The sequence below is a fragment of the Trichomycterus rosablanca genome, chromosome 7 (assembly GCF_030014385.1).
Source record: "Trichomycterus rosablanca isolate fTriRos1 chromosome 7, fTriRos1.hap1, whole genome shotgun sequence".
NCBI lineage: Eukaryota > Metazoa > Chordata > Actinopteri > Siluriformes > Trichomycteridae > Trichomycterus > Trichomycterus rosablanca.
Genome location: NC_085994.1, coordinates 32,268,462 through 32,282,921, shown reverse-complemented (window position 1 = coordinate 32,282,921; position 14,460 = coordinate 32,268,462). Strand labels below are relative to the sequence as shown.

The window sequence follows — 14,460 nt, the reverse complement described above, 5'->3', positions numbered from 1 at the left end:
TCATTTTTTTCTTTCAGCTGCTCCCATATTTTAGAAGTCACCACAGCAGATTATTCTGGTCCATGTACCTGATATGGCAATATCGTTTTAAGCTGGATGCCCTTCCCAACACTCCTTAGTTTACCTGGGCTTGGGAACAGCACTAAAAGCACACTAACAAGTGCACCTCCCAATTGCTAGGCTGTTTGGCAATTCCCTTTTCCCCAGACATATACAATTATGTCTGTGTAGAAGCCCAACTGGTCGATAGTACCAGTGAGATTCAAACCCAAGATCTCAGTGGCAGTGGGATAGCAGATTTTACTCTTACCAACGCATAAAAAAAAACAAAAAAACATGCTAATACTGGGCAGGACTCACTATTGCTCTCAGAACAGCTTGGGTTCTTTGACACATGGATTTCACCGATATTTGATATTTTGGTCAACGTCTACATGACCACATTCACTACTCGCTGAAAAATAATAATTAAAAAACCACAGTAGGATATTTAACTTATATATTTATTTTGTTAACACAATCAATACACATCTTATAAAATAAATCAAATTATATAAATAAATGACAAACAGGCAAAACAAGGCACATATTGTGCACGCTTTTTAATAACCAAACATCTGATACTGATACATCTCCCTCATTTGCTTTACTGGTAGATGACCTAATCCAGGATAAAAGAGAGCTGCTACCCTGAGCTGCTTGCTGTAGTTCCTTTTCTTTCTGCTTTTGTAACTTTTCTTTTCTTGGCATTATGCTGCAAAATTTGTTAATGAGATAAATCACTGTTGTGCAATAATAATTTCTGACAGAGTTGAAGCATTACACAAATAATATACCATTACTAGTATCAATTTACCTCACCAGACTGTCATGTAGCGCAACTTAAGACCTACCTTTGATTTCAAATCAGAAACCCACTTTGGGTAGTTAATGTTAACAATGGGCCTATTATTATGCCAATAAAATCAACTAGACAGCTAAATAACATTTTCCTATATTCCTATTACCATATCATAGGGCATTATATTTAGCCTTCTACATATATTAGTAGAAAAGGAGGGAGGGGCAAGGCGGATCAGATCGGGGCAGAATTCTCACAAGAACTCAAATAAATGCCCGTCAGATATCAAAACACTTTTGGGGGTAATTGATGACAGAGAGGGTAATTTTTCTTTTTAAATAATGATGAATGTAGAAACAAATTGGGCTCCAGCAGAAAGGGCACTTTTCTCATCCAGGGCAAAAGGGCAGGTGCTTGAGCACCACTAGGGGTCTATCTGTGCACGTGCCTGGAACCTGTCCTAATAAAACTAAGGTTATTCACATTTTGAAACAATTAACTATTATCAACTATATTTAATTTAATGTTTGCATAATAACTTCTAAACTGTGTGTGTGTGTGTGTGTGTGTGTGTGTGTGTGTGTGTGTGTGTGTGTGTGTGTGTGTGTGTGTGTGTGTGTGTGTGTGTTGTGGGTCAGCACCTTGGACAGTTCTTGCATGAGGGTGCTGTTCTGTAGTCTGAAATCCTCTTCCTGGCTGTGCAGTTTTCCCTGGAGCATCTCATTTTCACTAAGTAATGCATCCACTTCCTACAATAATAAACACAAAACATCAAACATAAACACCACACACATTTATTTCATTCAATAAAGCTGCCTACAGATGCTAAGTGGACAATAACAGGCTTTTGAAAAGCACTCACTCAAATTAAGCAGGAAAGTATTTCTCCACGAGGAAAGCATTGTTTTGTATAAAGATCACTGATGGTGACCTTAGCAGATTTAATTGAATAGAAATGTGTGATCACTAGTCCAGCATAGTTGACTTCCAATGCATATACTCACTCACAAATTTTCAGATATGATGTCTTTTGACAAAGTTCATTTTCATTGGCTCAGGTTCCACAGGGAAACATTGGGTGCAAAAAAAGCAGCACCCTGGACAGGGAGCCATTCAATCGCAAGGTATTGATATCTGGGCTAATGCTATAGACTGCTACGCCACCTGAGCGCATGCAAAGTGTATTTTGCAAGGTGGACCTTCCAACGGGGAAAACATGATTTCATCTCCCGTGGGTAAACAATACACACATGTCTTGGCCACCCAACAACCTGTCGGCGGTTGATAGCGTGTCCCATCTCAGACCACCGTCTGTGGATTCTCATCACGGCTGTTTCAGAGATATTTTGATCCAGTTGTCTGGCCATAACAATTATTTTAAATCACTCTGGTCTTTATAGTGATTATAAAGTATCACCTTCTAAATGTAGCAGACATGAACTACCATTAGCCCAACATTTATTATATACCTGCACTGTATTATATCACATGCACAATTGTTACAAAATATGCACTGCCATGCACATTTTTGAGAGGCGATCTTAATGTTTTGGCTCATCAGTGTATATACAGTCATCATTAGTACTTTGCAGCAATTAACTACATAAAAAAAAACTTAGTTATTATTGTAGTAGATTTACCTGTGCTTTCTTGCTCTTATTAAGAGCCTGTAAATGAAAAAGAAAAAAGAAAAGTTAGGGTTATTAATCAAATCAATTTTAACTTTCGTGGCAAAAATATTTACATTTACATTTTACATTTTCGGCATTTAGCAGATGCCTTAATCCAAAGCGACTTACAGTACAGATACAGTATTACAGTCTGAGCAACTGAGGGTTAAGGGCCTTGCTCAAGGTCCCAACAGCAGCAGCCTAGCAGTGGTGGGGCTTGAACCGGCAACCTTTGGATTACTAGTCCTGTGCCCTAACCACTAGGCTACGGCTGGCCTACTAGAGTGAGTTTTATAAACTGCATTAATACAATAATGTTAGTAAATAGCTCTCGTTCAGCATCAGTTGCTACTTATTGCAAAAAATAAACCTTTATGTAAGATTAGCCTTCTTTATCCACAGCTACTGGACACTGGAAGAAGTCTCATCTAAAGAATCAGTTTGGATAACCAAAACCCTTAAAACATCACTCTCAATCAGCAGCCAATATTCTACAAAAAAATACTGGGTCACTTTCTAGCTTTACACTGATTAAAACAGTTAATAAATCAAAAATCTGCTCCTCTTTGCTCATCCTTTTTAAATTTTTTTTTTTTTTATTAAAGCGATCTGGACTGATATACCATTCCCCAGATATTACTCCAAGTGCCTCAAATAACTAATAAAACACACCAGAGTTTTAATATGCTTTACTGTGTACAAAACCAGAATTTAATTTCAGTTTACTTTCATACAGTTCTGCTTTTACCTACAGTAGCACTGACAGCAAAACAATGAAAACACATTAATCTTCTGTAAGATCTGAGAGACACCAAAACACCAATCCTGTCTCCAGACTCCTCAGCGGAAAACAGTAATGAATCAAGGATAATGATTATAAGAAGCTGCAAAATCTGATATCAGCGAAACTGTTTATGTGGTCACAAAAGCAACTGACAAGAATAAGCAGATGGCTGCTTAAACAGGATTTAGCACCGTTACTGTATGTCACCTGTTCAGCAATTACAATAGCATTTTGCAATTTCCCTTTTTCCTTTTCCTCCGGCTGCTTCCATTTTTAGAGGTCACCACAGCGGATCATTCTGGTCTGCGTACCCGATTTGTCTAGGCTGTTCAGTCTGTCACACCCTCAAACCTCGGACATAGCCAATCATGTCTGTGTAGAGCCCAGCTGGCTAATAGCACTGCTGAGATATGAACCTAACATGGTCAATTTTGTTATATGTCCTTGAAATGTGTTTATTGATTTGCTAAACTCTTAACATATTAGGGTAAAAAAAACAAAAACTGTGCCATAATTTGCTTTTAATATACTGTATAAAATTTAGCATTGTTCTTTGCTTCATTAAAATGCTGAGACTGTGTTATTCATTTACAACACTGTTATTCATTAAACCACATGAGTGCCCAAATTTTTTGCACATTTTGTATATTTAATATACTACAAAAATGTTTAACACAGCTTTTTCCCGGTAAGAGTCACAATGCTGTAAACACACCCAGGATAGGATGCCAAACCATGGCGGAACAATTTTATTATTTTTTTTTTATTTACTGTAAATAAATACATAATGAAAATGGAATTTCATGTAAAATGACATCATTTGTAAATACGTTTCTTAGCGTATGCTAATATATGCTCTTTAACATCAGAATGTTCACTAGAATTCACATAGAGATGAAGTCTTGCATATATTTATGCATTTACCACAATTCATACATACAAGTGCTTACTACCCTGGCCCAGTGCTTCTGATACCATCTACCTAACCTTATCATTCGCCAGTACATCCGAAATGCCTTATTAATGAAATAAGTTTTTCATCCTTAGTAGTTAATGTCATACCAATTTTGTTTAATCTTGTAGACCATTTGACAGCCAGAAAAACATTAATGTACAAACCAACATCATTATCAATAAAACATGACTGACATATAAAAGTAAAATAAATAATAATAAAATGTTTACCTTCTGTGCTTTGACATAATCTTTCTCCAAGGTCAAGGTCTTCTGCCGGACATTGTTAAGTTCTACAAACAGAGACTTATGTTATTACAGATGTACAGAAAAAGACAGTTTTCAAGTTCTTATTGCATTTTGGACCAAACAATTTTAAAGAGAATAATATCTAAAGTAAACAGATAAACAGAATCTAGTTATAATTTAGACTGGAGCTCTACAGCATCAGCTGTAATCCAAACCCATTAAACCTCAAGGGTTTAGCCAAGACTGAACCAATGTTACAAAACACTATTCTGAGCGAGCAGAACTACGGGTGACGTGATGTCCTGTTTCCAAATAGAACCCTGCCCATAAATCCACATTATGTGAGGTCCGCACCAGTTGGTATCATTGGGTTGAAGTCTGTAAATCACAATTCCAACAGGTTCTGAGGGTTCCCTATCTTTACTTTTTCACAAAAAAAGAACAAATTGCTAGAGCAGCATGTAATATTGTGACAAGGTCCTAGTTCTGTGCTTCATTTTCGGCCTCCTCGTTACATTAAACAATGTTGCAGGTTTTATTTTGCTTTAATTGTTTCTTTACTTTAGAGAACTGTGGTATGAAAGCAACAAGACACTAAGAGGTTTTGTTAACATACATAACATCTTGGCTTACACCTGCAACCAAATTATAGGCCTGATGTTACTCACCCCCTCTCTGTTCTTTAATCACTGTGGCACTGTTTCCTATGGAGTAAGGCGGTGCCACTTACTTTGCCACAGCGGAAAGCAGTTTTGATGCCTATCATGTGAAAGGCGTAAACTCTCCAGTTAGCGGCAATATGTGCCCTGCCTTTCGGTGAACAAAGCGCAAAACGCTTATCAGGTAAATGCGAACATTTCTGGTTACACATTAGCTACATGGAGGATTGTCAGGAAAGGCCTTTCTTTAAACTTCCACATTTAATCAGAGTGTACCAATAATTATTATTATTGTGTTTATTTTATTATATAATATGCTCTAAGATTGAGCAGCAGTGTATTATGCTAACCTACCATCGCTAAGATCCGGCGTCTACACAGACATGATTGGCTATGTCGATCAGGATTGGGGCCAAAGCCCCGCATTTAATCTGTGCCCTATTAAGGGTGTTCCTGCTTTAAGTCCAATGTGAAATCCTACCAAGATAAAGTGATTAATAATGTACTAATTGTATTCCTAATGCCTTAAGAATCTGACCAGCACTAAAATGATGAAAGCAAACCTAAACAAAAAATAACATAGCAATACTAAAAACATATTTTATATTAAATGAAGAGAAAAGGACATTTTCCAGTGATGTAATTATATGTTGCAATAATAAATGACCCATCACGCCTGCTGACACTTCTGTCAGAGTGTCCGTTTACAGTTAGGTGTGCTGCATGCAGTCATTGTTTACCTGCGGTGTTCTTTCTCAGGTCATCTGAAAGCTGGTAGTTTTGTGTTCGCAGCTCCAAAAGCTGGGCCTAAGAACAAAGTGTAAGTGTTTGCTTAAATCATTAAATTGGCTGGTAGATCATTTTGAGCAGTAAATACCATAAAATGAACCTGTATTACACTGTATCTAGCCTTTGTTTATCTCAAAGAGAATAGTCAGGTATGCTGACTACAGCTTTGTCCATGAGTAATAAAGATTGTCCTGGGAACATCCATTTGTGGTTGATAACAACATGCTATAATACGTTATAATGCTTGGGCAGTAATGTTAGTCAAGTACAAGCCGAGCCATGAGACAAGCAAAACCCTGCCTTATCTGATATATACCACATGAGTGGCACTGCTGTGGTAATAAGAGTTTAAAACACCAGTGGTCAGTGCAGATCCTATAAAGAAACATTTAAATTACATGCTGGAAGGACCATCAAATTGCATTTATTATGTTACAGTCACCACCTTTAAGTCTACAATGTACACAGACAGTATAAGATAGGTGTACCAGCTATATTTGCTAGTAAGGGAAGTAAACTGTAGATAAAATCTGTTTATAAGTCTCATGCCTTTGACTTTATAATTCATTAACAAGCATGAGAGCAAGGATTTCAAGAATGCTCTACTGGCTTAAAGGTTTTCTTGTGTGGTGGGTCACGTGGCACTGACAGCTCAAATTATAGCCTCAAGTTATGTTTTCAGAAAGTAAAGCCTTCATGTACTTCCCCAGTAGAACTCAATTGACTTAAAAGATTATTCCATGTGGTGATGCCAACTAATTCTTGGGCAGGTTGTGTGATCTTGTGATTCCTAAATCATATCTGCAGCTCTGCAAGTAAGACACATTCTTCTTCATCAGCACTATTAAGGTCATCAACACTTTAAGGTCGCTTAACAAAAGAGGTCCTTGGCATAGTACTGGCATAAAAAGAAATCATTAAATGCAGATAGTTTACTTTCACTGACATAACTAAATCATCATTCACCACTAGCAGCTTTTGGTGGTCAGTGTTTTTTGCTAAATACACCGATCAGCCATAACATTAAAACCACCTCCTTGTTTCTACACTCACCGTCCAATGTATCAGCTCCACTAACCATACAGGAGCACTTTGTAGTTCTACAATTACTGACTGTAGTCCATCTGTTCCTCTGCATGCTTTGTTAGACCCCTTTCATGCTGTTCTTCAATGGTCAGGACTCTCCCAGGACCACTACAGAGTAGGTATTATTGGGGTGGTGGGTCATTCTCAGCACTGCAGTGACACTGACATGGTGGTGGTGTGTTAGTGTGTGTTGTGCTGGTATGAGTGAATAAGACAGAGCAGCACTGATGGAGTTTTTAAACACCTCACTGTCACTGCTGAACTGAGAAAAGTCCACAAACCAAAAATATCCAGCCAACAGCGCCCCGAGGACAGCGTCCTGTGACCACTGATGAAGGTCTAGAAGATGACCAACTCAAACAGCAGCAATAGATGAGCGATCGTCTCTGACTTTACATCTACAAGGTGGACCAACTAGGTAGGAGTGTCTAAAAGGGTGGACAGTGAGTGAGTGGACACGGTATTTAAAAACTCCAGCAGCGCTGCTGTGTCTGATCCACTCATACCAGCACAACACACACTAACACACCACCACCATGTCAGTGTCACTGCAGTGCTGAGAATGATCCAACACCCAAATAATACCTGCTCTGTGGTGGTCCTGACCATTGAAGAACAGGGTGAAAGCAGGCTAGAAAGGTATGTAGAGAAACAGATGGACTACAGTGAATAATTGTAGAACTACAAAGTGCTTCTGTATGGTAAATGGAGCTGATACAATGGACAGTGAGTGTAGAAACAAGGAGGGTAATTTTATAAGGCTGATCTGTGTATATAAAGCACAGTACACAAACAGATGGAGTTGTTGGAGGTCAACAGGTTTCAACAGGTCAATATCTGTGTCAATGGCCAAAAAAATGTTAAGATCATCTGGCCTAAAGGGTTACACTCTGAGAATTGTCACCTGGAAGGGTGTTAAAATGTTTGTAATGATTTTGTTATATATAAGCTTCATCAAATCTAACAGAACTGTGTATTACCGTTTGAATTAAACTAAATATAAGGAGTGATAAACAGCACACTGGTGCAACTCCAATCACCTTAAGATAGCCTTCTTTTTTTCGATTATCCAGGGCTGATAACGTAATGGAAACATTTCACTAATTAACATTGCAGACGTCTACGAAACAGGATATGGATCACCAAGCCGAGATACATTTGCACCCTAAACCGAGCAAACAAAACATGTGGAACAGGATCGACACCCCTGTAAACGCACTAATGAAACATACTAGTGTAGTCAGTCAAATAGGATGCAGTTTGGTTTGGAACACTGCCTATTTATGAGAAATGCCAAAAACCTGATGCTGGCAACCAGAAGATATATGTGACAGCGGTCTCGTTTACTCGCACTATTAATCGTGGAAATTGAGTAACTAATAAACGTTTCTGTAGAAAATGAGAACAGTTTCAGGTTAAGACGCAGGTGTAAACAACTGTACCAGGCAACGCTATAAAAGAGTCAGCTGTTCGCTAAGCGGAAAGCTAACTGGTAATTAGCTAAACAATTTGTTATTGCAGCACCAGAAGTACGAGATAACTTTAAATGCAGTTATTACATTTATAGAAATTGAAAAATGTATATGCTGAATATTTATTCACTGTTAACTATGTATTTACATTCAGTTTCCGTTGTTAGTTTTGAGGCTAACGTAAGCCAAATGGCTAACGTTAGATGACGCCTCCTCCCTCAGCGGCAGTCAGAAACAGATTGAAATGCTAGCTGTACCCTGGCTTCGTTTCTTTCACTGGCAACAATTTATTCTCAGAACAGAAAACGACTTTACATAATTACAAACAGTAAAACACAAACTGAATAAAAATGTAAAGCTCAGAATAGTCACCTGCATACGGTGAAACTCCTCTTCTGATAGTGCTTGCGCCATCTTCGCGTTGAAAACGGCTTCGCTGGTGCAATACCAAATCTCTCCAAGATCCCTACATAAGCACCTTACGTAGATGATCTTACGATAGGGTTTTGTACACTACGTAGTGCCATATGTATCAGAGAAAGCGATTTGAAACAGGTCGCTATATGTCAGGCAATTTACTGTATGTCTGTTCGATTCCATTAATGTTGGAGTCGATTCCAATTCTGATTCATTTGAAGCACTTAAAACTCAGTAAATAGAAAGGTGGTACTTTACCGTGGAAAATGTGATTCATCTGTATTAATTCTTCAAAATAAAAATAATTCATGTCAAATATACAAATGTCACTTTCATGACCTATTTCAGAAAGCAAGAAAATCATATTACGTTTAAAATAAACCGACTGTTTATTCATCCATACACTGCGTGTAACTACAGGGGGGCAGGTGCCCTGGGGGGGGGGGGGGGGGTTGGGGGGGGGGGGCGGTGGGCTCCACGACATGAACTTAATCACCCACCTCACTGCCCCCCCATTGGCTGCACATATTATGCATGTATTATGGCAAGCCAAACAGGACATATATAGCAAACACTATATATATATATATATATATATATATATATATATATATATATATATATATATATATATATATATATATATATATATATGGAATAAATGTTATATATAAATATCATATACATACATTTATATATTTGCTGAGGGGGCCCAAATTTGTTTTTTTTGCACTGGGCCCATGAGCTCCTAGTTACGCCACTGTCCATACATTTTGCACTAAATGATTCATCCTGGTCAAGGATGGAAATACACATAGAGACCAAACACAAACACACACACACACAACTTACTCATCCTTCTGCATGTTTCGGAGAGTTTAAGAAAACCGGAATGCCCAAAGGAAACCTATGCAGAAATTGGAAGACCAAGCAAAACTGCTAACCAGTTGCAGGAAGGTGTTATATGCCAACTGAAAGTATAAATGTGAAGCAATACATTGAACACTTATACAAACACACCAACAGTAACGCGCAAGGACTAAAACAAACAACATAAACAGCAAGTGCGTTTACAGCTGGTAGCAATGTTGCCTACAAAATCCTGCTTGCTACTAAAGGTGCTGGATAACTGAACCCTTCACTGTAGGGCAGCAGTGTTCTCTGTAATCTTATGTTTGTTTGTTTATTAGGATTTTAACGTCATGTTTTACACTTTGGTTACATTCATGACAGGAACGGTAGTTATTCATTACGCAAGGTTTATCAGTTCACAAGTTTTTATATCAAGCACAGTGTTGGACAATTTAGTATCTTCAATTCACCTCACTTGCATGTCTTTGGACTGTGGAAGGAAACCGGAGCACCCGGAGTAAACCCACGCAGACACGGGGAGAACATGCAAACTCCACACAGAAAGGACCCGGACCGCCCCACCTGGGGTTCGAACCCAGGACCTTCTTGCTGTGAGGCGACAGTGCTACCCACTAAGCCACCGTATCTTACCTGTATTTTGGCATCTACTGTAAGGGTAAGTCCAATTTGTTGACTAGACAACATCTTTTGGATCACAGTGGTTAACAATTACAGTTGTGTTTATGGTGTGAATGTCTGGTTTGTGGATGCAACACTGTCAAAATGGGAATTTTTGATTCAATTTATGTTCACAGACCCAGGACCACAGGAACTTTACATTAATTACGTCCAGTACCTTAACAAATAGGCTACAATTGCCCTACTTATCTAGTTCGCCTTTTGCTAGAAAGCAAGTATCAAATTCAGGCCCTTAAAAACCATTATGCCTTGGGCACCCACTGAGCTAACAGCACTACCGTGCTGCCCTGTCCTCAAATAGCGTTTAAATACCGTAAAAACACAACCTGTCCAGGAGGTGGCACTGTAGGGTAGTCATTAGAAGAGTTTAGTATTTGCAGTGGCGTAGGAACCATGGTGACATGAACGTGGTTTCATGTGCAAACCTCATGAAGCATAGAAAATTGGGTCATATGTATCTAGCTTTTACCCACAGTGTGTGAGGAGTGGTGCATATTCTCTGCTTGGTATTTCTGTTTACTCCTGCCTCTTAGAAACATGTGTTTCAGTTTTGCTTCCAGTGTCTATCAGTGGTGATGGAGCCCCCATGAACCTAAATGAAGTGATTACTAAAATAAAGAATCCATACTTAAAAATAAATATTACATTATGTATCAATAAATAATTTAAGGCTTGTGTAATATCCTGAAATTTAAGTAAAATTTAAAGAAGTCTGTTACAAAACTAAGTGTCACATTAAAAGGTTAATTAAAAGGGGCTAATTAATAGAAATGTAAGCATATTTTGAAATGATAGATTGAAAGTAGGGCGGCACGGTGACTCGGTGGGTAGCACTGTCGCCTCTCAGCAAGAAAGTCCTGGGTTCGATCCCCAGGTGGGGCAGTCCGGGTCCTTTCTCCCAGTGTCTGCGTGGGTTTCCTCCCACAGTCCAAAAACATGCAGTCAGGTTAATTGGAGACACTGGATTGCCCTATAGGTGAAAGGGTGTGTGTATGTGTGTGTATGCGTCTCTGCCCTGCGTCGGACTGGCGCCCCGTCCAGGGTGTTACTGTGTGCCTTGCACCCATTGAAAAGCTGGGATAGGCTCCCCCTGGCGACCCTAATTGGATAAGCGGTTAAGAAAGTGAGTGAGATTGAAAGTAATATACAGTTGTGTTTTAAGAAAACAAAGCTAAATGCTTTGTTTAAAATGGGTGTATGACACTCATTTGTTTAAATGAATGTATGAATAAATCATAGTACATGGAATAAACATTATGTTAACATAAATTCTCAAATTGACCAGTTGCAGATCACACCCATGTCCACAGGACCAGCAAGGACCATTAATAGAACTATGCTGCCATAAGAAGACTTGCATTAAGCATACGCCTAAATTGATTTAAAATGCACTTAAAATGAAGAACATTGTCAATACCTCTCAGAGTTGCAAGATCCTCTTTTTTTTTAACTAATCTTTACTTATTAATAATGTAGGTGTAAGCACACAAGCAGCTCTGTTTCTAGTTGTGGTTGACTTTATATAGCTTTAAGCTCTTTATCACAGGAACCCAGTGCTGATGCTCATCAGAGATCCAACAATGCCAAAGTCAATAGGTCAAGTTATTTTAGGGTGGGTGTACAGTTAAAGTCACAAATTAACATGGCAGTCATGGCAATTCTAGGTATGTAACTGATTTCTGCAACTGTTTTTTCTTACTACACCAAACCCGATAAAACACACAATTATAATAGAATAAATAACAAAAAAAAGTTTATTGTGGGCTTTATGACAAAGATTGCTTGGTCAAAAATATACCCACAGCAACTTAGATAATAAATTGGTAGTGTAGAAAGTTAGTAATTGTCAATTCATTTTGTGGCATGGCCTACTGCTTCTTTGTTGGACTATTTAGCTGACATTCTTTTTGCCCCTAAAACAGGGCTACTTTGCACATCCAACAGGTGACACTGTCCTGAGTGAAAAAGCTTTACATCACCAACAACCTAAAGGTTCCTAATTAAGAAAGAAGTTCCATTACTAGTTCAGACATAATTATTAGGTCAGTGATAATTACAAGGAATTACGAGGCAATGCCACAAAAGTAAAATGACATTATACAACGTTCTGCTTTTTGCCTTGACAAATAATAATCACACTTGCTTTATGTATGTTTTGTTATGTTATGTAATTATATTAACAAAAAACAAAGAAAGTCAGGCCTGAGAAAGTATCTTAAATAAAGCAGTATATCTTGTAATTGTCATGAAAAATGACAGTTACAGAAAAGACTGAAATACCAAGACTGCCATAAAATGCATGCATAGCCTTTATAAGTGTATGTAAACTTGCTCTAAATTGTATATTAAATTGTATTGTTAGAAGCTAAATCAAGTGAAAAGATCAGAAAGATAGGATATAAAATGTAGAAGCTTTATCAAACAGTAACAGGTGGTCTTTTGATGTGTTTTACTAAAACCACACACTTACAATGTTATCTTTGCATGGCTGTATAACAGTAAGCAAATACAAGAGAATATAAAATTTACTTATCAACTTCAGTATATTTTGTTAATATAAATACTTGCCTACCAGTGCCTACCAGTGCATACATGGCAATGCTCCTTCATACCTGAAAGAACTTCTCACCCCGCAAACCTCATCACGATCTCTTCGCTCTGTAAATTCAAACCGCTTCCTCCTCCCCAGAACTAAGCTCAGCACCATGGGTGATAGGGCCTTTTCTTCTGCCGCACCTCGCTTGTGGAATGCTCTACCTGACCAGTTGAGAGCTCCTCAGAAAATAGACAGCTTTAAAAAGGGACTTAAAACTTTTCTTTTTAGAAGAACTTACCATTCCTAATTAATTGATGGTTTTAAAGTTTTTTACTATGCTTTTTACTATGTAGCACTTTGAGATTTGGGTCCAAATGTAAAGTGCATTACAAATAAAATGTATTATTATTATTATTATACATTTACAACTTGATGCCTGCAACACACTGAGAAGCAAAGATGGGCAAAGAATGTCTAGTTTGTAAACAAATGTGCAAGAAAGTTATTAAATTGAATGTAAGAAACACAGCATTTTTTATTTATTTGCAAGTTTTGCTGATTAGGTGTTATATAAGGTGGAGCAGTAGAGTCTATTACAAGGTTAGAGCTTAAAAGAGTTTTAATCTTGGTGGGTCAATCAGCCAGTTGGGCGTCCACAAAAACATGATTTGAATAGCATGGTTAGAATAGCATGATAAAGTGATTAAAAAATAAAAAGGTATTTATAGGTATTTATAATAAATGTCTGCATATATGACAGTGATAATAGATATAATAGTACGTATAATAATGCGTATATTTTAAGCATTTCTGACTCAAATCTGTGAATGTGGAATTCAGAAATATATGGGGATAACTGTATAAACAACAATCAAAAAAGATTAAACACCATTTTTCCTTATTGTATTGATGCATGTGCTGCCTGCGAGACTAACTTTCAGCCACTGTGTGGCTTGTTGCAAACCACTGCTTTAGATGAAAAACTAGTGGGAGCTCTGACATCCTAACACGAAGTTGCTGCTTTTTATTTCTTCACCCATTTCTTCAGCTATGATGTATGTACAATGATGTCATCAACAGCTGGTCCTTTTTGATTTTTAAGCATACAGTGGAAATATGCCACAACTGAATGTAGTCTTCCAAACAGGAGCAACAGCTATGTTTATGTTATTAAAGCTATTCATTCATTTGCCTAGAGTAGACTTGGTACACTTATGTGTAATGTTCAGTTAGTTCCGCCTTCTCTCTTCTGAACACACGGACTAATTTTCACTTCTCTCAAACCGTTTCTTTTCTCAGAGGAAAATGGAAATGCTTTTAGAGAAGTGCTTGTTTTACTCTATATTTATTTATAATATATATCTATTTATATTATATATTTATATATTTATTACAGCTTATTCAGGGACAATGCAACGTGAAAATATATTGAAATATGTATTACACTGAACA

At 37.7% G+C, this 14,460-nt stretch overlaps 1 protein-coding gene across 2 annotated transcripts in view; it reads right to left on the bottom strand.

Annotated features, from left to right (window-relative positions):
- gripap1 (GRIP1 associated protein 1) overlaps positions 1-8,918 on the bottom strand; it is a 126,984-nt gene extending 118,066 nt beyond the window's left edge. For both annotated transcript variants that reach the window (XM_062999233.1, XM_062999234.1), the window contains exons 1-5: positions 8,877-8,918; positions 5,898-5,964; positions 4,481-4,542; positions 2,482-2,508; positions 1,483-1,590 (exon numbers count right to left, since the gene is read on the bottom strand). In XM_062999233.1, coding sequence (XP_062855303.1) covers positions 1,483-1,590; positions 2,482-2,508; positions 4,481-4,542; positions 5,898-5,964; positions 8,877-8,918 — 306 coding nt within the window. The remainder of the gene's footprint in view (positions 1-1,482; positions 1,591-2,481; positions 2,509-4,480; positions 4,543-5,897; positions 5,965-8,876) is intronic.
- Positions 8,919-14,460: the final 5,542 nt, after the last annotated feature.